General features: G+C 43.9%; 2 protein-coding genes across 23 annotated transcripts in view; one reads left to right on the top strand and one right to left on the bottom strand.

Annotated features, from left to right (window-relative positions):
• Positions 1-875: 875 nt before the first annotated feature.
• RPL35 (ribosomal protein L35) lies at positions 876-2,821 on the bottom strand. Its single transcript, XM_054848481.1, has 4 exons — positions 2,687-2,821; positions 2,263-2,399; positions 1,788-1,869; positions 876-1,097 (listed from the first exon to the last, which is right to left on the bottom strand). Exons 1-4 carry the CDS (start codon positions 2,687-2,689, stop codon positions 948-950), a joined length of 372 nt encoding a protein of 123 aa, XP_054704456.1. The 5' UTR covers positions 2,690-2,821; the 3' UTR covers positions 876-947.
• Positions 2,822-2,960: 139 nt separating this feature from the next.
• The window catches only part of SCAI (suppressor of cancer cell invasion), a 44,209-nt gene continuing 20,265 nt past the window's right edge, over positions 2,961-26,904 (top strand). For 3 of the 22 annotated variants that reach the window (XR_008579994.1, XR_008579995.1, XM_054848452.1), the window contains exons 1-5: positions 3,201-3,554; positions 3,695-3,739; positions 17,256-17,357; positions 18,983-19,114; positions 26,257-26,352. Coding sequence is in view for 20 of the 22 variants with exons in the window: in XM_054848452.1 (XP_054704427.1) it covers positions 3,502-3,554; positions 3,695-3,739; positions 17,256-17,357; positions 18,983-19,114; positions 26,257-26,352 (428 nt within the window). In the remaining 2 variants the exon portion in view is untranslated. Of the gene's footprint in view, positions 3,052-3,102; positions 3,140-3,200; positions 3,555-3,694; positions 3,740-4,742; positions 4,906-12,830; positions 12,893-14,182; positions 14,290-16,570; positions 17,449-18,979; positions 19,115-21,121; positions 21,308-26,256; positions 26,353-26,904 lie in introns of those variants that run through there. The other 19 variants (XM_054848455.1, XM_054848468.1, XM_054848464.1 and 16 more) reach the window with 19 other exon arrangements.

Genomic DNA, 26,904 nt, shown 5'->3' with positions numbered 1-26,904 from the left:
GCATGCTCTGTGCTAACGCAGCCCAGTCGGGCTATTCTCATCCAAAAGGAACACCTGCACGCCACCAGGAACACGCCCTTTATCCTCCTAGTTCCCAGGGTGAGTGCAGCACCAGCACTGCAGCCTGCATGGGTTGCTGCCTGGAAGGCACCCCCGCGGTCCTGCTGCAAGCCTCTGTGCTGCCAGGCACCGACAGATCAACAGGCCCGCATCTGAAATGCACCTCTGCTGAGGGGTGATGTTGGCTGGAACCTTCACCCCAAGAGCACCCTCCGACTCCCAGGAGCTGTCTGCCCAGATTAAATCAACTGCAAGTGTGACCAAATCTGGAGGCTGACACTGGAACCCAGCTCCCCGACCGACACTGGGAAGTTTCCTGGGAAGGAGCAGTTCCACTGCCTATGGCATCCGCCCAAACCATGGACAGATGGGGATTCTTTGGTGCTACCACTAGCTGTGCAGAGATCCAAAACAAGCGCTGACCGAATTCTTGTTTCCATAAAGTCCACTAAAACACTTCAGCAAATTAGTTCATCTCCGTAACACTTAAACACTGGCACAAGACAAAAACTTTAAATATTTACTCTTAAGCTACTGAAGTGATGAATACCCACTCACTGTAAACATCCGTGTAAAGTTTCCACTTTAAATCAATCTCAGGTTAAATACTTTTTACGTTAGGTTGAACCAGTTTCACACACCTGTACTCATTTGCCTGTTCTTCAAAGAAAAACAGTGTTAAAACTGCAAGTTATGTTAGTATTTTCATTAGCAATAAAAGTTCAAATAAACCTTCTGTGAATCCTCTGATTTGTCTGTATAAAGCCGAAGACTTCTTTATCCCACTGCTACAAAAGAAAAAATCCACCAGTGAGTTTCCAAACAAAATTCTATTTAATGAGACATACTCAGCCAACATAATCAAGAACTTTCGGCACTCTGCATTTTTATGCCTTGATGGCGTACTTCCGGAGAGGGTACAAACGTTCTTTTCGCTGCTGTTTTTTGGTCTTCAGATTTTCTTCATGCTTATTTAATCTGCGTCGCATGGCACGAGTCTTCTTTGGCCGCAGATCAAGAGGCTTATACTTTTTGCCCTGTTTGCAAAAATACACAACAGTTGAGTTTGAGAGACTGCAATACTGCAATTAGATGCACGAGCTCAGAGAGCACCGAGTCGCCTGGAAGAACATCAGAAGCAGTGTTTTGAGCTTCTTTTTATTGGGACTAAGAGAACTTCTCTCCACTGGGAAACATGGGAAACTTTTGTACCAGCTGTACAAGCTTTGACTCAGGTTTACGTAATGCTTAATCCTCCAAGTCCCAGGTATCCGACACCTCCTGAAAAGTTCTTTTTTTCCCTATTCTATGTAATTTAAACTCCAAGAAGTAATATTCTAAAAATTACAGAAACTTATTGAGATAAAGAATTCCTTGGGTCACCTGCAACATTATTAAAGTTTAGGAGAGTAAGCATTTAGGATGCATTTCTGGAAACTGCATCTTCTACAAAGTATATGACACCCCAGAGAAGTGATGCTGCCCAGAAGACTCTCCTGAAAAAAGCAGATTTGCCCCAAGCTTAAGAGAATTCAGGGTAGTCTTGCAATAATATTTAAAAAGAAACCATGACTAGAGAACTTTAAAACTGAATATAAATGAGTTTGTTTTTTTTCCTTGAGTGTCAAGCTTTTAAGTAACAACCTACACAATTAGTTCCTTCCTACAAACTATGTATTTGAAAACTGTAAGAAAAAAAGACCACTATGTAAGATGTTTGGACTTACCTTGTAAAACTTTCTCAAGTTCTCCTTCTGCGTCTGATTGATAACAGTTAAGACTCTGGCAATGGATTTGCGTACCACACGTCTGCAGGTTGAAAAAAAAAGTATGTCTCAGAACATACTGAAAGACAAGCACCATAGATTCTGAACCCCATATAGAGAAAACGTACATATGCTACAACCAAGTATCACGCTGTACCGTACTGTAGCAAAGCACTAACAACTTCTGGCACATCTCAGCTATCATCTCCGAGCAAAGAGATGCACAAACCGATTTTCAAGCCTACAAATACTCGTTCCTCCCCCACGTCATTTTTTTTTCTCATGTTTTACAGTACAGGACAACCACCTCGGACACAACACACCACGGCCCACGTAACCACACCGGTACGGGCTGGAGGACGCTCCCCCAGCTCCGGCTCGGACACGGCCCCCGCGGCCTCCCCGCAGCTCCCACCGCCGCGCAGGCCCCACTTACATCTTGGAAAGCTTGGAGGCGGCCCCGCCAGTCACCTTGGCCACACGAAGCTGCGACAGCTCCACCTTCAGATCGTCCAACTGCTTCAGCAGCTCCTCCTTCTTCTTCCCCCGCAGGTCTCGGGCCTTGATCTTGGCCTGCGGGCGGCGGACAGGCCGTCAGCCCCGCTCCCGGGACCCCGCCGCGCCCGTCGGCCGAGAGCGGCCCTTCCCAGGCCACCGCCCCGCGGCCTCCCGCCGCCCCTCAGGCCCCACACCGCCGCCCGCCCTACATCCCACCCCATCACGACGGCGGCGGCGGCGGGGCCAGGCCGGCAGCGCGGGAAGGCGGCACGGCGGGCTCGGCGCCGCGGCGGGAGGGCCGGCGGCCCGGTGGCCGCACGGATGCCGCCGGATTGCACCGGGAGAGGCGGGGAAGCGCTCACCATGATGGCAGCACCGGCGCGGCTCAGGGCGGAAAGGACGGAAGCCGCGCAGGGACGGAAGGCGGAGAGTGCTGCCGGGCGGAGCCTACCAATCGGCGGCTGGGCGGAGGGGGGGAGCCTGTGCGTTGCGCACGCCCCGCGGGCAGCGCGGTGGTACCGGCCGCGGGCGCTGACAGGGAAGGCGGGAGGTGGCGGCGGGGCAGCGCCGCCGGCCCCGGGGCACTGGGGCTCCGGCCCCGCGGGAGGGAGCTGCTGCGCGCCGCTCTGCCGCGCCGGCTCGGCGTTGCTGCTGCCGCTGCCTGCCGCTCCCCTTTCAGCCGCGGGAGCCCTGTCAGAGCGGAGCCGGTGTTCTCGCGCTGGCCGAGGTGCGGCACTCTAACCCCGGCAGCGATGGGGACGTGACGGCGGGCGGGGCGGGAGCGGCCACCGCGGCGGAGCGGAGCTGGGGCAGCGGTAGGGCCGTGCGCGCAGGTGGCCAGGCGGGACGGGCGGAGGGAGCGGGACGGGTCCGGCGCGGCGGGACAGGCCTCCCCGCGCGGTGGCGCCGCCGCACGCCGCCTCCCGCCGTATCCAGGCAGCTGCGCCGTGCCTCACCGGCCCCGCGCGGGAGGGCGGGGGGCTCCCAATTGACGGCCCACGCCGCCAATCGGAGGGCCGTCTCGCCGTTAGTCCGGGCGCTCGCCCAATGGGAGCGGGCGGGGGCGGGGCGAGGCTGGCCCAGACTAGCGTGAGGCGGCAGCCGCGCTCCGCGCAGCCGGAGCCTTCGCCGCGGTGGCGCTGGCGGCTTTGCCCGGGAGCTGGCGGAGGCGGCGCGGATGGTGAGAGGAGCCGCCCGGCAGCGCCTGCCCCGCACCGGCCCGGCCTCCAGGTGCGGGGGGCGGAGCGGCGGCACGGGCGGGCGGGCGCGGGCGGGGCGGCGGCGCGGGCGGGCGGGAGCGGCGGCAGCTGCGGGCGCCTCGGGACGGGCCCGGCGGCGGCGCGCCCCTCACCGCTGTCTCGCCCCCGCAGAGCTCCAGGCCCGGCGGAGAATCCCTGCCACAAGTGGAAGCCTAGGTAAGGCGGGAGCGGGCGGCGCGGCAGGTGCGGGCGGGGGCGGCCGGGGCTGTGCTGAGCTGAGCTGAGCATCCCCTCCCGGCGGCGGGGCGGGCTCCGCGGCCGCGTTAGCGCCTTCAGAAACGAGCCGCAGCTTCGCCGGGGAGTCTGTGCCGTGTGCCGGGGCCGAGGGGCAGCGATGACGGTGGAGGCTGCCGAGGCCCTGTGCCTGTGGGCACGGAGCCGTGCTCGCCACTGTCTTTGCCGTTAACGGAGAAGAGAAATGCGATGTGACACGTCTTCTGCTTAGGCCTTGATTCGCAACATAACTGCAGTAATTACGAAAACGGCCCCCGCTTTATTAACTTCTCCCTTCTTTATGTTACCTTCCCTCTCGCCACCGTGCCTCTTCCAGCTGAAGACGGCTGTAGGTGTTTAGCGTGCCTTTGACAGGTAGCTGCGTTTCTGCATCAGCAAATGAGTCTTTTCAGATGAAATATTGCTGGATTTTACAAGAGCTGTCTGTGCAGTGCTGGATATCCAAATTGCAAGTTTGATGGAATCATCGTGGATTTGTTCTGATTTTAAACTTCTATCTCAGCACCTCCCTCTTCACGAAATTCTTATTTTGTACTGAGAAATGCTCTGAACAATAAGTGATGTGAAATGCCCTTGGGGGTAGAAGCTGGATGATTGTTATGTTGTGTCATACCCCCCAAATTTCTTGCCCGTTACTGGCTATAAAAATGTCAGTAACTGAAGGCTGCCCCAGATAAAACATTCAGGATCAAGACTGCAGGCTTTCAGAGTCTGGGTTTCATCTTCTACCACAGAATAGGACCTGGTTTTGTCGAAGTCTGAGTTGCACTTCTGTAATTTAATAACCAGGCTCCAAGCTTCTGTGCTTAAGCTGTGCCTCGGCTAAGCAATTCTAGTCCTCTAACCTGCAAAATGGATCCCTTAATATAAAAAAAAAAGCACTAGATTTTGCAAGAGCTGTCCAAATGCAATCTGTAATTCTCAGCATCTTGTCTAAGCTAATGCAAAGCAGCACTGTTGGACCATATGATGACTAAAATGCCAGTATCAGTGAGTCTCCCAGCGTGCGTATGCTCTCCCACCATTCCTGCAAGCAACAGAACGGCAGCGTTGATAGCAGCCTTTGGAAATCGTAGAAGATCATCCTGGTATGGATCTTGCTGTGGAAGTTTGCAGATGCGGTTAGTGCCCGGTGCATCTTCTTGCCTCGCGTGAACCCTGTTGCGTAACGGTTGTAACTTCCCTTGCTCAGACTGCTGATGGAACGATGAAGAAGCATGACACCTGACTGTCGATCATGTTCCTAGAAAAAAAGATGCTTCCTTTTCAAATCAGATAAGTCAGTCTCTTAAGATAAACTGGATCGCAATTTATGTTAAATGAAAGAAACAATGAGTCACTTAATGAGGAGCAAAGAGCATAATTCTCCAGTCATTTTGGGCTGCCAAAATAATACAGATAGCGTACGCAAATGTGATAGCCAGGTTCTTTGCTATAGAAAATATAAACCCCATTCATAGAAACTATATGGAGAGAAGAAATATTTTGCTGTGCTGCAAAGGAAATTGTGTTCATTGTTATATCTTGAAATATAGGTACAATACAGCATCAAAATTCAATTGGCAATCCATGTCCCTACAAACACTGGAAGATTTTATCACAAAGATGACTAGTGCTAAGCTCTATGTGTAAGAATGATACAGACAACAGCACCGTGTTCTGTGTTCACCATGCTCAGCTGAGAAACTAGATCTACAAGTGATAAAATGCTGAAAGTGCTTAGCAGTGGGAGGAATACATAGCTTGCCTGTATTGTTATTCATTTCTGCGTTACTGTTTTATTTGGTGGAGAGAGAGGTAATAAAAATGGAGCATAACAATTCAAAACATCGAGAAGCTTATAACCTGAGTCAGTTCTGCATGGAAATGAAATTCCGTGGTCCGTGGTGTTGCGCTGAAGGCACAGCTTTAGGGAGGTGGGAGGACGGGGGCTGTAGCTCTCCCGCCGCTGCTGCCAGCGCCGCTCCTGTCACATGATGCGACTGCACAGTCCTGCGCTCGCACTGCAGCTGCGCTCGCCCTGGCGCGTGCCACTCAGATTTCGCCTCTTTTCCATCACTACTTTTTTTTTTTTTTTCCCCGGGTTTAGCTTTGCTCTCTTTAAATGGAGTTGTTGATAAACTGCTGCGGTATAAATGGATAATGGGAATTCATTTGATTATCTGGATGTGTTACTTTGTTGGCTTATCTTTTATTCTGCATGATGTGCTTTGGGCAAGGAAGGAAGAGTTCTGGTGTGAAAGTCTATTCTGAGGTGCTCTTACTGCCTAAATAGCTAAAATGTAACTGTATTTTAAACAAAAGACCCCAACACCTGCCACCGGCCCCCCAAAGCATGATACAGCTATCAGAGTCTTATCACAGAAATCTGTGTGTTGATGTCTTTTTTTCATTGAACTTGTCATAGGTTTTTTTTTTCATAGAAATGTTCAGTCAGAGCAGTCTTTGTAGAAGGAAAACCAGGACCTGTACATGCAAGTTTTAAAATAATTTTTTTATTCTTGCATAAGGACATTCTGCAGGCTTGGCTTTTGTAGTCGAGTTGCTCTCTTTAAGCACATAAGCTCTGTTCTGGATATGTAGTTTTTAAACAGGCGAGAGACAGGGGTATGGAATGGGGTCTGTGTTGCAGCAGAAGGAAGCAGTTTAAAGGAGTGGACCAAATTGTGTGTGGGAGCTGCATGGAGGGTCAAGTAGAGGTCTGTTTCTATAAAGTATGTGAGTTAGTTGCCAACACAAATATTACCTAGCAGTTTACATGTGCTGAGAGAGTGCAGTACAGCCCTGCAACAGGAATAGAATAGAATAACCATCCATCTGGTTCCCTGAGGATGTCAGTCAAGAAAGGAAGTGTGTAATGCCAAAAGCCTGGATGGAACAGCAGGTTTAGAGGACTCATCGTTTGAAGTATTTTTAATTATTGCTATTATTATAATGGAACACAGACTAGAAGCTGAATTTTTTAAATATAATTAAAGCAGAAGTCAGCAGAGGGATTTCTCTGCTGTGTGGCAGAGGAACGGTCCAGGAGCAGTTCCTACTCGGGAGAGTGAATTCCCAGAGTGATGCTGCTCTACGTGCAATTCCCAAGCTTGCTGGCAGCTTACTGCCAAACACTGGTTTGGAGGGAAGAAGTGAACTGAACGGATCAAAAAGCTTTCCTGAGCTTGTACTGCATTCTCTTTAGTCAGAGTAAGGTTCCAGTTGGCAAGCAGCCATTGGCACCTTGGCTGAGAATGCTACCAAGATGCAGAGTGTGATGATAGCTGCCCTCCAGATCGGATGCTGGCCTGAACTGCCATTTGGGCCACCTCGTAAATAATTTGACTTGCTAGAAAGAAATCTCTCCATCACATTAATATCAAGCTACATTGTGTAGCAACTGTTCAGTTCTGAATTAATGAGCATACCTCAAAGAGTTAAATCTATCAGTCGTTTTCTATCTTGTAACTCGGATGCTTTTCAGGAACTTGGCCGCTCTAGATGCGAGAGGCATGTGCTTTTCCACCCTGCTTTAGGTGATGGCTTAGTTCAAGGGGGCCCAGATTTGGCTCAGTCAACAGTTGTGTTGGCGTCTTGCCATTGAATGTGCATAAAATGGAGCTGACTGCAATTCCCTCCTCACTCTAACATGGAGGGGCAGCCCAGAGAGACCTGAGGCCCCGGTATGCCTTGCTGTAGGTTGGCTTGGCTACAAGAGTTACGCTGGGATGTGCGATCCCTGCAGCATAAACTGTTATATTGTGACTTGATCATTGCGTTCAAGTCCCTGGGTTGTATTTTGGTGTCTTGTCATAACTAATGCATTTCAACCCTTGTTGCGCCTGTGCTTCCAAAAATCTTTCTCCCTTCTCACAGTGGCTTACGTGCTTTTCCAGATGTACCAGGTTCATATCTGATTCGCACACTCTTCCTATGATTTTGTGGCTTATGTGCATTGCCACAAAATCATGATAAAACACAACTGGTATTTTAGCTGCTCCAAGCACATTGTGTGTAAATAAACCACTAAATAGTTTAGCTTGTGAAATGTAAATACACACAGCTCAGCCCGCTGCAGCTGATGGTGTTTTTCTATCTCCCTTCTTCCCCTCCCACCCCTGCCAAGAGTAGGCTAGCCTGATGTTCTTTTTTCTATTGCTCTTTCATACAATGCAAATGACTACTAAGTACCATGTAGGTGGTGTGCAGGCATCACTACAGATTCATGATCTGAATTTGGATGGAAGGAAACACTTGCATCCTCTTCCACATTGCTTCTGAAACATCTTCTGGGGATTCTTGGACTCTGATGACCCAGAAACTCTGCCTTGGTCTGACTTTGAGCTTGAGCCCATTTTTAGTAGCAAACTGGTTAAGTTAGTAGAAAAGCAGGGGCCCAACTGTGACATTTTTAGCCTTTGCCCTTTGTTCATCCTATACACAAAAGGTCATGAACTGCAGTGAAAGAGGGATCACAGAGGGCACAGAATGGACAAAGGTGGAACAAATTGCCAGTGGCAGAAACATAAAGAAGAGAAGGAAAAGTTGTGTGTTATGAAGGTAATTGAAAAAGGCCACGTGCATTCCATGGTGATATCGTATCTCTTGTATTTAAAGTGGGTCCTCCCATAGAGAATTTAGAAGAGTCTGCTGGTAAGGTGTGGCTTAGATGATGTCAATGTAGAAAGCAGGAGGGGACGACACTCTGTTTCCATGGTATGATGTTAATGAGCAGCTCCACATTGTTCTGGGAGAAGAGATGCCAAAGTTGCAGTTCTCGATACAGACAGGTGTGCTTTAAGCAATAAAAGGATTTTTAAAAACTTGTAAACCAAATGAAAAGCCTGATTCTATAGAGTAAGCACTTATTTGATGCTAAAATAATAGAATTTGACACTGCGTGCTGGATATTCAAACTCATTTGACTTGAAATGGAGTTGAGTTTGTGGTGCTGGCTATTTCCCTACAGGAAGTCTTGACACTGTTCCTGCTGAGATGTCAAAGGTAATGCCAAGGTGGCAGCTCATGTTAACTCTGAGGTCTTAATATAAGACAGCGTTTGCAAATCTTCTGGTCCTCTGATATGCTGAGGAATGAACTACACGTTCACGTGAAAGTATGAAACTTTCAGTTTGCAATAATGAAATAAAATTCTTGTACAACTGCGTGTGCCTGCTGTCTGTCACTTCCACTTGCTGTAGCAGTGTGCATCTGGAGAATTGTGTGTGCGTGTTTTTGTTTTCTTATATATCCCCTTCCCTCTCACGTTTTTAGGAAACAGTTTATGCAAATGCACAGTCAGGCTTCCTCTTCTTTCTTCTTTTCCAAGCAGCTTTTAAATCACTCGTCCAATGTAACCAGCGTTGCTGTAGGGAGAAAGGCCCTGAAAATTATCTAGCCAGTAACGTTCACAAAACTCGAAGGAAGTTGGAGAGGGACCTGTTTAGTGCATCTATTAAAGGGAAGGACAGAGAGAAGAGAGTTGTCACGTTTTGCGGGAGGCATCTGGCCAGCCGGTCAGCGTGTGCGGAGCTCAGGGACAGAAGGAGCAGTTCCCTTCGCTGGGTGGGAGAGCTGGGGTTACTGTCATGGCTAGGGAAGGGTCAACAGGGCCACACACAGGTCGATGCGGGACCAGGCTTCCTGCCTCTGTAAAGGAGAGGATGACTGTTCCTGCACAAATGTGTGGGTTAGAGTCACAGACTCGGTTGTATGTTTTTATTATTTTTTTAAAATGTCTTTCCTCTTGCTTATTCTTTAGAGCTAGTACTACTTCTGCAAGTTAGCTGCAAAATTGGCATATTTTAGTAGGAAAAATACTTTATTGGCCAGTTTCCAATTGGAGTAAACTAGTTGCATTTGCAGGTGATTTTCAATCAGCCACATGGTAATATGTTTACAAAATAGAAGTTTTTCATCTTCCTAGTTCATGCTGCATTTCTTCTTAGTGCCCCTTTGAAATAAGCAAACACCCAGGCAGAGAGAATGCCATTTGACCAGCATTATCAGCTAAATAAAATAGCTACTTGTTTCTCTTTCTTAAGTTATATTGTAAGTTGCTTTTTATTGTGATGTTCAAACAAAAAAAGTCTCAAAAACCTGGGCTCTGCCCAGGTACTTTTCATTGTGTATTCTGTGTACGTGTTTATACAGCAGTGAGCATAGCTGGTACAGAAACAGTCTAGTTGTTCTTTAAGCAAGACCTGAGTCCTCTTGGAGTACAAACCCTGCCAGGAGTCCAGGAGTGGTCTCAGCCTGCTCACAGATGCCTCCTGCAGCATCCAAGTGAGCTACTGTAAAAGGAGCTTGGTACGTCTGGGAGGGCTGCAGCCACTGCAGTGCAGAGGTGCCCTGAGGTGAGCAGTGGTTGGGGATGTGTCTGTGTCTGTTTCCCACTTTTACTAAAAACCTTGGAATACTAAAGAAATACTCCCCCCCATATAAAGTTACTGTACCTGATGTGTCTGATTCTTCTGCTTGTCAGACTTTAATGGGTCTGATATATAACTGCTCCTTGCCGTTCCCTCTGAAGTACTGACTCCAGCAGTCTGTGAAGCTTTCAGTGCCCGCACGCCTGTGTGTGTGGGGGCTGTTAGTTATTTCAGTGTTTCTTGAGTAGAACTGAGTGGTGGCTTTGGGACAGTGGCTCTCAATGGAGAATTAGGTATTCTGGCGAGAGGAATGAATTTGGGTTCTAATTAATTTTGTGTTGTCTGAGGCTTTGTCAGGACTAGCACTCTGAGCAGATTACATAGAAACACACAGATGGTTTTCCCAAAACGTCCAGTATAGCTTTGAAAGAAAACACAAGAGGCGAGTATGCCAGTCTGTAGAAGAAAAGGAGAGGCAAATAGAGAGCAAAGGCAGACATCTTGCTTAATGAAGGCAAGATTGGATGTTTCTTGGTAGAGGTTTGAGACATGATGGTACTAGGCTTCAGGTATGAATGATTAAGACCTTAGTTTTATCTGTGCTATTAATTTGTGGATAAGAAATAGATTCCAACTGGGCATCTGGCTTTATATCATGTCCCTCTTTGGCAATGAAGCTGTGGGAGATGTGTCAGGATGAAAAGCAAAAAGAGAGCTGGTCTTTTTGACTCAAGGTTTGAGACCTTTAAAATTCTGATATGTTGGAACATATTTTCCACCATTGGTTTCTGTGGAGATCAGTTTTGATAACGTCTTAGTTTGAGGAAATTCCTGTATCGACGAGATAGGTGTAGAAAGTGTGTTTACTTTTGCTTTTTTTGTTACCACTTGCATCTCTAAGTAAGGAGTGGGAAGCATTTTAAAAACAGAGTTTATATTTTTGTGCAGTGATTTCCTGATTAAAATGGTAAAACTATGCATGAAGCTATGAATCAGGATGCAGCCGCCACTTACCCTTACCATTAGTTCACTTGTCTAAGCACATACTTCCTGCTCAACTCCAGAATTTTAATATTAATCACAGCCTCAACTGTAAACCCCAAGCCAATTGTATTTGATGCAAGCAATGAAACTCCAGATCAGCAAGAGTTTAGGACTTGTGGTCGATACGCAGTTTACTGTTCCGTATTACATGTGTCACAGAACGTTCTGATTCTAGGGCTGAAGGTTAATCAATATAGTGAGCCCACCCTAGTTCACTCCTTGGTTTGCAGTTTGCTGTCCTCAGGTGGGCGGGTGAAAAAAACAAGAGCGTTTCTTCCAAAAAATAGAATGCTCTTCCTCTCCCTTCTATCCCCATCCCCAACATTAACCATTCTGGATTGTCCTGTTAGATTCAAATCTGCTGTTCAGAAGATTGTGTACAGGTTATTTAAGGGACAGAGCTGAAGGATCTGTAATGAAAACGACTGGAGGCTGAAATAAAATACAGATTCTCATTCTAATTTTAGCCAAGAAGCTTCACTGGGTCACATCGATCAGTTCTCTGCACTGTAATAGATTTGTTCCTGTGCATAGTGTGAATGTTTAACATCCAAACTTTATCTTTGGAAGGCTGGAATGCCATGAAGATCAGTATTTCTAAGGTGCGTGAAGTCACCTGTTAAATGACACAATGAGTGACGTGTTCTGATTTTTGGAAGAGTTGCTTCTGAAACATGCGCTCATGCTTATCCTTACAAAATCATACAATTTTTTCTGAAAGTGATAGTTTAAAGTATAAATGTCTAAAGATTTAAGACTAAATTCTTGAGGTTTTGAAGTAAGAAGGGTTATATGTCATGTATGTGAAGTATCTGTGCTCTATACTGCTTGTATTCAGTACTACGGACTCTGATTTCCTTGGTAAAATACCAGACAGAACAAATGTGCCGCTAAAGTCTTTGTAATGAGATTGTTTGCCTCTGGTAGTACAAGATGAGAGTTTTAAGTCTAATGCTGATGCTCTGGTGAGAAGAGAGTTGTTCTTTCAATTGACCGTTTAGGTGAAGTAGATAAAGCACTGCTAATAGGTACTCACAGCTTTTATCCTCTAATACTCTTGCGATGAGGCTGTCCAGGTTGACTGGAAGGCAGGAGACACTGATGATTCCACAACCGAGCAGAAGCGATGGCTAGAAAAAAGCCAGATGGGTTGTACAAATGCTCTGTTAGGAGGTCAAGGTGCCGTGTCCAGCCAGCTCTGCTGTGCAGCTTTCGGAAATTACCCCAATTCTACCTGTCCTTACTCAACAGAGTTTATACACTCCTGACTTCCGTCTGTACAGTATGCCATGCAATTACAGTATCACTAAATTTTCTGTGGAGTGAGGTTTTATTTCCTTGTATAAGGTGTGAAGGTATGACCACCCTCTCCTACAAGGCAGCTGAATGGCAGGTTGTAGTGATCCTGCCTAAGTAATAAATCTGGCTAAGGGCATGTGCATGTAATACAGTTATTTAACATATCTATGCTTGACTTCCATTGTCAGCTTGATTTCCTTGAACTAGAGTATTCTTCCACTATTCACAAAGTGTGCCTTGCTTTACAGGCCTGAGTCCGAGTATAGGGCTAGTAGGGAGTGCATACCGTTGACTTCAGTGCTCTTTTTCCCTTCCAGCTGAGCCTGGAAAACCTTAGCCAAAAGACGGCAAACCACAGGGAAGTGGAAACGTGTGTGATGTAAGTGACACATAACTTTAAAAATACTGGCTAGCATTATGAAACTTTCATCCGTCTCCCATACCCCTCCTCCCGCTGCCTTTCAGCTCCAACTGCTTTGCGTAGTCTTGCCGTCCTTTGGGATGCCTGTAAGCTCTTCTATCCTGGGTGCTGCAATGGGATGAATTTGTAAAATCTATTAACGTATTGTACCAAGCAAACCTGGAATTGTGCGTTCTGAAAGTGTGTTGGAAAGAAACTGGCATGTAAAGTGCAGTGCTTGGCTAACACAATTTTTCTGCCTTGTATGGCCTGAGGAGTTGGCAAAATCTTTGAGAGAATAATAAGTTCTGCTGGAAGTCACCATTTTCTGACTTATTCTAACGCTCTTTTAAACCAATGTTTCAGTGTCCCCTTTTGCAGACTCTGGAGATAATTTTTTTAATGTGTGCTACTTAAGAAAAAAGAAAAAAAATTGTCGTGCAAAATAGCCCAACAGTTTCTTTTGCATGAAAGAAAGCAAAAAGTGTCCAACACAAGAACAAAAATTAAGTAGGTGATATTACTTCTGGTATAGCTGGGCTGTCAAAACTGGGAGGACTGTCTGCAGAAGAGGTGCACAGTTCTGTGGGTTACTTCTAGTATCAAAGAGAAGGAGAGGTCCACATTGTGGATGTACGATTGGTTGCATTTTATTTATATTTTTCATTTGGAGCTCAGCAGTCCCTGAGGAAAGGGCGATGTCAGTAGCTATATTCCTCCCTTTGCTGTGCCCACTTGCTGTTTCTAATAATAATTCTTTCTCCTGTCTGTAATGCTGCTACATTACAACACAGTCTTTAGTGCAGGGAAGACCTCCTCCTTTCCTGAGCTGCTCGTGGTAGTAGTTCTTTCTTTGCACAGCACCAAATACCACCCCCTCTGGAGCATGATAAGCCAGAACCAGTGCATGAGAGAACTAATTTTATTTTTCTTCTCTGTCAGCTGGAAAAGCCAGCTTCACCTATCACTTAACAGCTCCTGTTGTCCTTTTTCTTTCCATCTTCCCTTCCCATCTTTCCTTCATATTCAGGCATGTGCTGTGGCTGAATGAAACTAAGATTTAAATTGCAGCAGTGCCTGTTTCATGTCTGTAACCAGAATGCTTCTTTGAATTTGAGATCTGTAGAAGAATTACCTTCTGGCAACTTTTCTAAAGATATTTAATGGAGGAAAATCATCATGCTTAGTACTACTGTGCTTAATTCTTCACTGCTTTTATTTCTTTCTTGGTTGAACCCCGTATTTCTTTTCCTCATTATTTTTTTCTAGAAGGAAGACTCTGCCAATGATGTGATTCAGTCTGAATATTTTTATAATGTATTTTCTGAATGGTGTTATTTTATAATCATCATGAAGACAATTTGGATACGTAGTGAGTAAGAAACCAGTCCATTCTGAGCAGAACTCATGCTTACTTTTAAAGTGTAACCTTTAAGGATTTTCACTAGGACTTTCCATTATACCATTTTCATGTGTAAATACACTGGATAGTTTAGAAGTACTCCTGTTTTCTGAGCACAATATGTGGCAGAGCCAGAACATGCCTTTAATTATCCTGCAAGAGAGTGAAACTTGATCTCATCTGTTTTCACTGTCCAAAGTTGATTATTTGGAGCGTATTGGTTCTATCATCCCAGAGGTGTTATGTCTGTCGCATCTATTCTGTCCCACAGGCAATTGTGCTTGCATCTTCAGGTCATTAAGAGCAGAGATCGTTTCATAATTGTGTGGGCAACTGAGGTTTCATTTCATTCTACTTTTAACTGTGATTTAGCTGTTTTATAATAAAATAACCCAGAAAGAGGGCACATTGAGGCTTCTGTGTTTAAGTTATCGTGTACTAATGAAATAGCTTTTCACGAGCACCCAGAGTCTTCTCCATTTGTTCTGATGCCTTAGATCAGGTGTCTTCTGGTCACCTCCCTCCCTCTAAAAGTGTCAGTAGAAAATGAGATTAATTTTTCTGTCTATCTTACTGTTTAGGTGCTCGAGGTTGAGTGAGAGGAATACCATCAAAATGTTTGACAAATGATGAAGTGAGGCTAAGCATGTCTGAAAAGCTGGCAGCTAGAATTTTTACAGACCATGATACAGGGCAGACATTTTCGAGTTTCTCATAGAGATTTCTGTTCAAAGCCCTTTTTAGAACAAGCATTAAATGTGTAATTCGAAGCATGCTGATGAACGTATGCATTGAGTGTTTTATTCCAGGTCTAACATGCAAGTTTTTCTTTTATATCATATGACATACATATGGCAACTCAGATTAGAACCAGGTAGAAAGCATATTTGGAATGCTGAACGGTAGGGATGTTTTCATGGCAGCAACTATCATAATGAGGGTTTTTTTAGTTTACTATTATTAGCTATATTTCAGTCTTCTTGTATCAATATCCTATTGCTGAGTATTGGTTTTAATGGAAATAATGAACAAACTGAGAAGTTTTAGCAGAAAGTCTGTGAAAATTTTGCCATTTGCAACGAAAAGCTTTCCCCTTTCTTCTACCTGGCCTCCTTATTTGACACACACACACAGAGTTTGAGCTGCAGTACCGTAGTGATATAAGTGCATCTCTTTGTTTTAAACCACTGGTTTTTTTGTTTAAACCACTGACCTGTCCTGTTTCTCACCGTCTTCACGGTGCTGGTTGTGCCAGAATGATGACCTTCCCCAAACACTAAGAGCATCCCACGTTTGCGATGGTCATCATCTTCTTAAATAATATAAAATATAGGGGCAATAATATGCAGTGGAACTGTTACATTCTTCAACACAATCTAGTTTTTATTGGTTTTGCTAAGTTCATGTGATACACAGTTGTATCAGAAGTCTTTTATGTTTGTACTAAGACGTTGCCTGGCAGGCAGGCCCTCTATACATAAAACCCAAAGCTGCTTCTTGCAAATGAACCTGAACTTTTTGTAAGATACTCATTTTAGAGGACAGAGAGTTTTGTTGTCTTCCTCCTGAATTAATCATCTATCTCTGTATTGTAATGAATTTTTTGTTCTCCCATCCCTTCCTTTCATATTTCTGTTTCTGGTGCTGCATGGTTTTTTATTTTATTTTTAGGTCTCTGCTTTTTGTGCTTGTGGCAGCTTCACTTTAAAGTGTAACTTGATCAGGCATTTATTGATATTTTGATCTCTAAAACAATACAAGCTAAAGTCTTGATGTGTGTATACACATGTTGGTATATGTGGGTTTTAAGATTTCAGCTTCCTTGGTTGTAGAGTGAAGATGTAATTTTGCAGGTACTATAGTTTCGCATCTTCTGTGTGGAACAGTCTGTTTTACCAGTAGGGATTCTCTTCTGGAGATAAGTTTGAGTGACTGAGACTTAACTTCATTGCCTCTCTTTCAAATAGTAAATCCCTGACTATTTTAGTAAGTGTGCTCCTTTTGTGTGCTGCTTGATGTAAGTCTCTGCTTCTTTCTCCTCACCCTGTCTATATAATACCACATTTTAGCCTAAGGTCAGGCTACTGGTTGCCTTAATACCATCTGTGTGGCTTGTTTGCAACACTTATTTTTTCATTTCTGAACCTGTGAATAAAGGAAAAACTGAATGTCCTAGTGGAGTGTCTCCAGGGTATACTAATTTTTCAGGTCTCTCTGCAATGTCAGGATGTACTTAAATGTGGTTTGTTTCCTAGGTTCCTTCACGAGCAGTCTCTGGTAAGAAGACAGGTTGTTCCCTCTGCTTTCGGCAGTTTCCTTCCATGAGCAGAAAAAGTGCTTTTGCCCTCTGCTTCAGTAATAGCTCCAAACCTACATGCTGATTGCTGTATCAGGAGGCTGAGCATGCAGAATATTCTCCAATGTTTTGTATTCTGTTTGATAATATCTCCCCCCCGCCTTTTTCTCTCTGTTTTTCTAACTTTCCACAAACTAGTGTTGTGTTAAATATCTAGGAGCTGGCTGGGCTTGGAGTAGGGTTTCAAAATATGCCTTAATTGTATTGTAATTATGACCTGAAAGAGGTTTTTTCTTCATTTCTCTGCAACAAGCATTTTTCCTGCCTTCTGATACCTTTCAGATCGGCAGGCAGTGAATTTTCTGGCATATCTTTTACTGATTGCGTAAGTGGCCCTCTTTGCAGTGGGGCTAGCGGACTCCCTCAACGTGAGAACTGCAGTTGGTTTTACTTGCCTGCCCCAGGGCTAACATGGATGCCGTTGGCCAATGTTAGCAGTAGTTGGGGTAGCTGGATAGTATAACTTAAGGGTAGCATAAAATAAAATCGACTTTACCATTAAGTTAAAGGAATGATACACAGACTGTATGAAACATACTTTGCCATTTAAGCAAGCTCCTTAATTTTTGAAAATGTATCTGAAGCTACTCTAGAGTGCCTGGTCTACCGCAGTGGAGCGCTGCAGAATCCAAGAGCCTCGCCACAGGATTTAGGTCACCCTTGCTGCGGAGCACACAGGACCTGGGGTATTGTCCCTCTTCCTGAAATTCCTGAATCACCTCCTGGCTGCGTCTGACATCTGGTTTTTAGCTCTCACTCTTCGCTTCGATTTCATATGTTGGTGCTTTAAGTAATCAGTGTTGTTTGTTTCGTGCTGTGTGAGTGTAAATGTTTAGAGATTTCCAACACAGGCTAGTGCTTCACAGTGTTCATGTCCTGCTTGCTAGGCTCATGCCAACAGCTTTTGACATCTGGTTGGTATGTTTTGAACTCTCTTATACTGTCTGGCACCCATACTGCAGTTATTGACAATAAGTAGATGCTTCCTACCTTTTTCTGGAACTCTTCAACAAGCGGTTTGTGCAATGCACCCCATGTCCTTGCACTAGTGCTCTAGTGCACTGTCACGTGGGCGTAAAAGACGAATGTGTGCTGCATCTTGTCTAAACTGGGAAATCATGAAACTGCTTGGTTGGCAGGATCTGTTCACTAACTTCTCCCCAAAAGCTGGGGCAAACTGCCAATTTCTTCTGCATTTGGTAGGCGTGGGATGTTTATGCAGGGAAGTATTTCTAATTGGTTATTGTGAAGGTTTTTCCTGACAATCGATGAAAGATGCTTCTGGGTAGTTTCCAATGACCATAAGGAGTTAACTTTGCCGTTTCCTGGCTTGAATTGGGACTTGCAGGTAGTTAGTTATGCAAATAGCATCCAAATAGAGCTTCTGCACAAATGGAAACTTGTTGCTTAACAAAAGTGCTTACCAGAACCGGTAGAGAAGTTGCTGACAGTAAAAGCATGTTTATCTTGCACTAAAATTCGTAGAGAGCACAGAAGAGGCAAAGACCTGGCAGCCATTTTCAGAGGAGCATCTTTTGTTGCTGCTGCTGCTGCTGAGAAATCTGTAGCTCACCTTTGGATGATCAAAAGGATAATTTTATATCTATGTATGTTTCAAGTAAGATTTTAAAAAACACTCTGCCTTTATGGGCTTTCATATTCCCTTAGTTACTCAATACTAGGATTATCTACGTTATACCTTAGTTTTTTGTTCAGGTGATTACTGTATGACATATTTCTCATATCAGTAAAAATAGATCTGCAGGTATAATTGTGGGCAGTGCAGCCATGGAATTAAACAGTCATGAGGAAGCAGGGTATTTTTTAGCATTCTGCCTAAAATTGCTGTGTTTTAGCAATAGCAACTAGGAAGCTACAGTTTTCAAGAGTTACAGAAGAAAATGAAATGTAAACAGAGCTGAGGTTAGTCTGTCTAAATACAGCTGCAGGATAAACACCTCTGCAGAAAGGCAAATTTAGAGAGGATTTCCAAGTATGAAACCCAAGTACTGTTTGTGTTACAGTCTTTTTGTTGGCAGTTTTGTGTTTGTGAATACAGTTCTCAGAATTATTTTATTTTATGACTCTTGTACCACTTTTATTTTTAATTTTGCTCTGTTAACTAGTGCATCGTGCAATAATTAGTCCCATGCTTTGATTCTCAGCTGTTATTTTTAATGAGTCCTGAGTAACCTGTGGGAGAATTGCATGCTCTTTGTTGCTGTCCCCATGGAACTGTACATGCATCTAATCTGGATGAGTTCATGGTAGCCCTCATTTTTGAGTAATATGGCTATTTTCTTCTTCATAGGACTGAGTTTGCCCTAAAAGAAATCATGTCATCAGGAGGAGCTGAAGATGATATTCCTCAAGCAGAGAGGAAAACAGTGACAGACTTTTGCTACTTATTGGATAAATCTAAGCAGCTATTCAATGGCTTAAGGTTAGTGTGTTTTTGACAGTATTCCTTCAGAAAAGCATCGGAACATGCACTTTAGTATGTGAGTGATGCTGAAGTCAGTTGTACAATGAACATTTTGAACTCAAACCCAGTAAGTTTGTTTAGGAGAGAACAATGTGCACCTATGTATGGATAGTTTTGCACCATGTATGTCAGAGTGTCTGTAGTAGAGGTTCACGCATTTCTTCTGAGACAGTAGGGAAGGAAATGTGAGAAAGCTGAATGTCTTGGTCACGTCAGTTAACAGTAAACTAGAAGTTGGAAATTCCATGAAATTGATAGAATTCGTACTGAAATGTTGTGTATGAAATACACAATTAAGGACTAGGTGGGGCTGTATACAGTCAACAGCAGCAAGTACAAAACCCCACAGTCTCCGTACCAAAAAAAAAAGGGATGAGAAGGATTGGCCTGGGGCTGGGGGGGAGTATTTGGGGGGGGAGGAATTTAGGAAGTGATAAACAGAAACATCCAAACCATAGCTTGTATGTGTCTGGTGAAACAAACGTTTAATCTGAACTCTGGAGAAAGGTAAAATCTGCATTTATCTACAAAGCATCTGCAATAACATCTAGAAAGTCTAGCTGTTTTGTTGGCACCAATAAGAAGGGCAATAAGAGCAAGGGGAGTTCAAGGAAAATAGTTCGCATTTGGACAGCGATATAGGCATCCTGTTTATGTCAATATATGCTGATTACGTATTCAAGAGCTGGTTTATTTCTAAGCTTTGCTGTAGAGTCTCTTAAGCAACATGGGTTTTAGCTCATATCTTGTTGGCAGTTCAGCCTCATACTGGTCTCTGAGTAATACTGTATGTTTGGGCCCGTATAGCTTGCTGTTATTCAAACACAGATGGTTAGCAAAGATGTTTTTAATTCCTTCTCCCCCCGCTATTGATAATCCTTTCATGTGCTTTAAAAGTTGATTACCAAATCCAGAACAAACAGTTTTTGCTCCAAAATCTGGATGGTAAATGGGCAGTAGAGACAAGGAGTTCTTGGTGATTGCATTCGACACCCCACGAAACAGGGTCTAAAGCAAAAGGATGCAGATCTTGAGGACAGGATTTCCAGTACCCTCTACGCCATTACACTGGCTTTCTGATATAGCTTGCTTGAAACTTTGGCCTGAGTCACTGAAGAGTACAAATTAATACGGCTCATGTCTGGATGCATGATGCTCAAGTTCAGATTGCAGATGTGGCAGAGCACCTACAGCCATTTTGTCTTTTCCTTTGGGCATGGAGGGAGTTAGTACTTGTATCAAATTGCCAGATGAGAGATGTAGTTTCTATGTGTATCCATGGTACTTTGCCAAAAAGAAACCTTAGCCAGCTAGAGGAAAAGAAAATGTAAAACACCTTTGGGTGAAATTTGGGCAATAAAAATAGAGAGATGGGCTTCAGCAGCTGGCTCTGCTGTATGAAAAGTCAAAACATACCGGAACGGGAGCCTGCCTCTGTCGTTACTGTAACTTGACAAAATTAACGTAGTTACTTCTTGCACTGAACTTGACCACCATTTCAGCTATAAGCCCCGTGATTCCTATGGGCATAATGACTGGACAAAGCAGCATTATAATTTTCAGGTATTTCTTCTGTTAGTGATTGTTCTCTCCTGGGTAGTTCACCTGGAAATGACTTGGCAAGTATCCTAATTCTTAGTCCAGTTGCTTGCTTTTCCCTGTAGCATAATAAATGCATTTGAAGCATGGCTGCCTTCCTCTGTTTTGAAGATGATGATGGCCTTTGCTGCTATGTTTTATGCCATTCTCTTGTCCCTACCATGTTTCATGGAAAAGAAGTGATGGGGGAGGGAGAGGAGAGCAATGATTTCCTTCCTGAAACCTCCTCTGGGCACTTCAGCTACAGGGAACTGAGCCTATAGCTGTGTTGGCAGCTGCTTAGCTGTTCCTGCTGCCAAAAATGCAAGGGCTCAGCCTGCCACGTCTTTGTTTCAGTAGCATTTCCTTCCTCTCTTCCCAATACAGATGCCAAATACAGCATTTGAGGAAAACATATGATGATCTGCCAAGGTTGCTGCTCCAAAGTATACTTCATTCTCGCACTACCAGTGATACCATCCTTTTGTGGCCATGCCTGCTAGAATATCTTAGAGGGGCTGTACTCCCGTTTTGAACACCCTGAGCTATAAGTTAGAAACAACTGCTAATGAAGTATGTTCCCATTGCTATCTTCTCTCCTTTCTCCACTCCCACTTGCTTTTTTCTTGGAAAAAGGCTGGAAAGAGGGAGCGTGTTAGGAAGCAGTTTTTCATGGTGTACTGTCACCAGTTATTATTTTCTTTTTAATGTTTAAAAAAATGCTTAAATGTGTTCAGTATCACAGAGAAGCTTGAGACTTTAAGAAATAAAAAGACTTTCCACGTACATCATGCTTTCCTGGATTATAAGGTCTTGTTGCTCATTGTGCAGGCTGCAAGAACCATGACTGACATCCTTTCATGGAAAGAGGTGATAGTGTTTAATCATTTATTTTGTAGACTTCTGGTAAGATGCAAGTTGAACCTCTTAGTTTTGTTCCATGCTGCTGCTGCTGCTGCTGATTTAGAAACAACAGGACCCTGTTAGCTTCAGGTAATGCTGCAGGCTGTAGCCTGTCTGGTTCTGGGAAGGGACTGGCTTCTCACACGACTGCATCTGTGAGGCAAGTTACTGTGAGTGCTACTGGTGTGCTCACTGTCTTTGTGGGTTATTAGAGGCGATGGGGAAGCTACGCCACAATGCTGTTATCCCACCGCTGCTTAGGTTCTGGGAATAGGAGCCTGTAATTACGGCAAGCCTATGAACATAAAAGGAAATTGTCTTTTTTATCTCCTGTCAAAACTGTGAATGTATTTAAAGCTCTGAATGTTAAACTTACAGTTATTGTAACCTTCCTTTTTGAAGTGTACTGCTGAGTCTCTAGGACTTTCTCAACATCCTCACGTCTCTGGAAGTTGTCTCTGTGTGACAACTTCCATGTGGTGCCGGCCAGACAAACCTCAGCACCTTTAATTGGTTTTAAACCAGTATTATCTGGCTTCTAAACAGCTGAAGTGAACTACTGACAGAAAATGCACAGTGCTGGTCTTTGCTGAGACTATACAGCAAGAGTGAGATAAAATTCTGGAATTTATCCACCAGCCACTCTTGTGTGGCAAGGGAACCAGTCTTCTGTGCCCAGTGTGAGAAACCCATCCTTTTAGAACATCTGAGTTTGCGTCTTCATGTCCCGTTTGGAATGTTTTAAAAGCCAAGAAATTGGAAACAGTTTCCACTTGTTGGAAGCTATTGTAATGAAGTGTGTAACTGTCGTCTTCTCTGAATAGAGCTGTCCTAAATCAAAGCGTCTCCATTCCCTCCTCTGCATCTGGATTCCTTCTTGCTGCTGCTTCCTCCTTCCTGTTAAGCTGATTGTGATCAGTAGCAGCATGAGTGAGTACCCCTGCCGCTGCCTGGTCTGTGCCCAGCATCCTCGGCCAGGCACACCCCGGGGGGAGATGAGGCTGTTGCCTTTTTCTCTCCATATTGCTGTAGTGTCCTTCTGTAGATCTGGAAGTAGCAAAATGTCTTGCTAGAACATAGGTCTTCTGCTCTCATTTTGGGTGTGTCATTGCTTCTGGATCATATATTCCCTGTCTCCTTCAGTGGGAGGAGCTGTATTAATAATCCACTCTGTGATCAACCGAGTCATTACTATAGTATTCTTTTGGGCTATTTCTCACCAAATAATGCAGATCCTCTGGTCCGATTAAAAAAACTGCACTAAATGTCCTCTTGCTTATGCATCCATTTTCTCCCAGCAAAATTTCTTGATGCATGGGAGCAATATGCATGATGTTCAGAACACGAAGCAGTAAACGGATGGCAGCAATGGCAGCTCTTGTCTGCAAAAATCTGTGGTGAAGGCACCATAATGCGTTGTCATAAATGAAGTTTTATTACAGCCATGTCAGAATACTATCAAAAGAACAAGTGCTACTGTCTGTTTCCATGGAGATCTTTCCTGTTCCCTGGGGAGACGAGGAATCGCATGGTATTGTGCAGCTATGCCAGCTGCAATTAGACGAGCATACCGCTTGAGAAATATGCATGTGGACACCCAGCAGTGACTGTGGACAGCAGTGGCCAAACATGTGTACACTGCGCTAACAGAGGCTTTTTAGAATGCCACTAATTTTCACATATTCAGAACTAATGCAGCACAGTGAACTAGATTTTATAAGAATGCTTAGGCTCGTACAGAGGAAGGTACAGAATTGAGGGGGTGACAGAGGTGCGCAAGGGAAGATGGCAGGTGAGGTATAAAGAGCATATTAATTTACTGATGAGGGATATATGCATAAGCATGATCAGCAAATAGTTACCTGCTTATTTCTTAATTTGTGCATGTACCTACTTCTTGGTGTTTGAGAGAAGGAGGATATATATTCTTGTTTCCTTGCTTGAATGTCCTAAGCAACTTGGCCTAGACGGCCAAATTTACTGCTGGTAGGGTTCTTTGAGTCAACTTGCTAATTCAGTCATTCTTTAAGTTAGTGCCAGGGAACTTTTTTATTTTTATTTTTACTAATCAATTTTAGTGTTATTTTGTATTTGTATTCACTTCTTTCAAACGTTGAATCTTGTGGATGTGCTAATGAAATTGAACTACCTCTTGCCATATCAAAGCCAGCAGTATATCTGAGGCATGTATTTGGACAGTTTAACTTCTTTTGTGTAGCTAAAATGTTTACATCTATTACAACAATAGAAAATGGTGAATCACTGGTTGCAGTAAATGCTTTAAATTTGTATGTGTTTGTATCAAGCTATCTTTGGATGAAGATGTTGGTGCCCTGAAAAGTATGCTCCAAGATGTTGAGCAGCCAATTGCAAATTCGAGGGGAATATTTTATTTTATTTTATTTTATTTTTTTTTTGGTAAACTCTTGCCCAGATTCATCAGCATCTTCATAGAACAGCAGCAGCAAGTACTGGAATGGTTTTCCAGGCTGGTAAGAGTTGTAGCCAGTAACAGATTCATTTTACATGTAGTAACTAAGCTAGGTCCCTTCAAGCTGTGTGGGAAATACAGTTAGCTGATGAGCAAAGGAATAGTAATTTCCTTTTCTACCTAGGGTGCTGTTAAAGCAATTGCAGTTAGCGGAAAGGTGCCAGTACACTGCTCTGGAAATCATAGCATGCCGCTTTGCTTGTCTTGCTCCTCCAGAGGACACGGCATGGTTTCCAAAAGGTGGTGTTTTCCTCAGTCTTGACCTCCCAGGCTTGGAAGCGGAACATGCTGCTTTTCTGTGCCTGTCTGCTGAAGACTGAGGTGTTGGATGATATGTTGACCTGCACAGTGACTGGAGAAAGCATTCCCTGGAGAAATCACTCTTGAATCAAATGGAAGATTGTGCCATCTTGAAAAAGCTGTTCCACTTCCACAGAGAATTGTATACCTCCTTTGAATCAGCTTCAGTATAGGTTTGTAGGCAACGTGTGCTCAGTGAGATTAAGGGTTTTTGGTCTTCTGTTGCATTTGTTCCAAGATTCAAGTAACTCCCAGGTGATGGCCTTCTGTTAGGATTGAGAGCACAAACCTTTGAAGCTAAAATCCTTAGGACTGCATCATACTTGTGGGGTGGAGGTGGAGGGGAATACATCACAGCGTGGAAAACGAGTGGAAGCGTGAAAGCAGAACTGTACTGGATTGACTAACTAGCCTTGTAGCACTGGAGACTGATGAAGCACACAGAAGGTCTCAGGTTCTGACATATCACTACCTATGAGTTAGAGGGTGACAAATGTTGTGGTGATGATGTAACCTGACCCAGTGAATGTTAGCGGTGAGCATCCATATGCTTGCTTGACCTAGTGACATTTGATTTGGACAGCTGATTTATGTATGATGTTAAAGGGTCTGTTTCTGAAACAGTGAACAACCTCATGCATTTAAAAAAATATTATTTCCTTGATGAGTAGCAAGACATGTTATCAGTCTAAATGAACTAATTTCCATCAGATTATTCTGCTTGTTCTTGGGTAGGTTGGTTTGTTTTACTGTGATATTTTAAGAGTCCGATTTTGCTTTCTGTGCATATAACCATAAAATTACTTCTCTTTTAGCAAGATGGTAAGATGTTTTCAATCACTTGTTGAAAAATGCATGTAGGAACATGGTCATTTCCTATTTGGAGTGATTATTTGTAGGCCTGTTCTGATGCTGTTGAGGACCTGTTAAAATTGAGGAACCTTAATAAAGGCATGTTTATAGAGGTTAGAGAGCATGGATTGCTTCTTGCCCTGTGGACTGTATTTGTCCATAAATACCAATGTTTTTGCATATGTTTGTGCATCTCACCAACAGCTGGACAAGCGCTCTTGAGTAGGACATTAAGGATTGTGGATATTGACTGGCAATAGACACTAGAACAACTAGAATAATTCTACTGTTCTTTGGACAAGTGATTGAATTACAGTTCTTGCATTTGAAGGTTGAGTTATTGTCTTAGTAGGAAAAGTTTTACTTCAAAAACTTACGGTTAAGCTGCACACCTTAAGCTTGATCTTATAGCATCATCCTTTTTTGTAAGGAACCTGTAGAGACTCTGGTTCTCTGTGTTCCTGTATCCCCGAACAGTGATTAAGTGTAGGGAATCACTCGGAAGATTTGTAAAATGCAATGGGACCTTTAATAACACTGATAACTTCAATCCTGTTGCATTTGAAAAGTGCCTAGAGAATTCATTCAAAAGTAGGAAGCAATAATTAGGACACAGCACTGGAGGATTTCTTCCTCCCCCCAGTACATGCTTCTTTCTCATATACATATGCAGTCTTTTTTTGTAGATATGTTAAATGAATATGCTTGTGGCATGTTTTTAGGATACTGTGGTCAGATATTCATAGATGTACTTCCTACAAACTAAACAGGATTTCCTTGCAGATTCCAATAGCAACAGGTTTTGAGAAACTATGAGAATCATGGTTCTTGTAGTTCTGGGTGCAGGCAGAGTTGTAAAGCATTTCAAGTCAGTTCTGAACAAAGCTGTTCAGAGATGGACACACATATGCTGCTGTCACACTGGGCTGGCTGGAATCTATTTCTTAACTCTTCATTTATCACTTGTCTGTTGCAGGGATTTACCTCAGTATGGGCAAAAGCAGTGGCAATCCTATTTTGGGCGAACATTTGACGTTTACACCAAACTCTGGAAGTTTCAACAGCAACATCGGTAAGGGAATGTTGTAGGCAGACGTGCACTGTGGATTTAAGTGCAACTTTAATCTCTGGTATGCCTAGGGGCCCCAGTTAAGATTGAGATTTCACTGTGTTATTCAAGCATGAAGGAAGGGAATAGTCACTTCCTGTAGCGCTCACAGTCTAATGAATTAAAATATTGCAGAGTTTTCAGTGTGACTTTTTTAACAAAACCTTTTGCTCTACTTGAATGCACGTTGCTTTAATGTATTACCAAGGAGAAGCTTGCATGATGGCTTCTGCAGTGCAGAACCCATCTGGAATGGTGTGAAGCGTCTTGCTGCAGCGTGGGCTCTGAGCTTTCACACCTTAATGTTGACAGCATAGTCTGAGTGTTCTCCTGGGAAGTTGTGACTTTTTGTTGTGTGTTATTTTGTGCAACATACTTATGTCTAGCTCTCACAAGTTTATGCAAGATAAATGGTCCTTGTTCTGGTGTGCGTATGCAGTGCTGTTGACTCTGTGAAGGACTGCTACTGGAAATGCCACACCAGTAATGAAAGCTGAATTTGGCCCTACCGTGGCT

Source organism: Grus americana, chromosome 20 (assembly GCF_028858705.1).
Source record: "Grus americana isolate bGruAme1 chromosome 20, bGruAme1.mat, whole genome shotgun sequence".
In the NCBI taxonomy this organism is placed as follows: domain Eukaryota; kingdom Metazoa; phylum Chordata; class Aves; order Gruiformes; family Gruidae; genus Grus; species Grus americana.
The sequence above is the reverse complement of the archived record's forward strand: the minus strand, read 5'-3'. Positions and strand labels throughout refer to the sequence as shown.

Excerpts from the sequence above, each read along its gene's own strand:
- RPL35 (XM_054848481.1), bottom strand. Across the intron at positions 1,870-2,262 it reads GCCTCCAAGCTTTCCAAGAT|ACGTGTGGTACGCAAATCCA; the intron begins GTAAGTGGGGCC and ends TTCAACCTGCAG. Across the intron at positions 1,098-1,787 it reads ACTTGAGAAAGTTTTACAAG|GGCAAAAAGTATAAGCCTCT; the intron begins GTAAGTCCAAAC and ends TTTTGCAAACAG.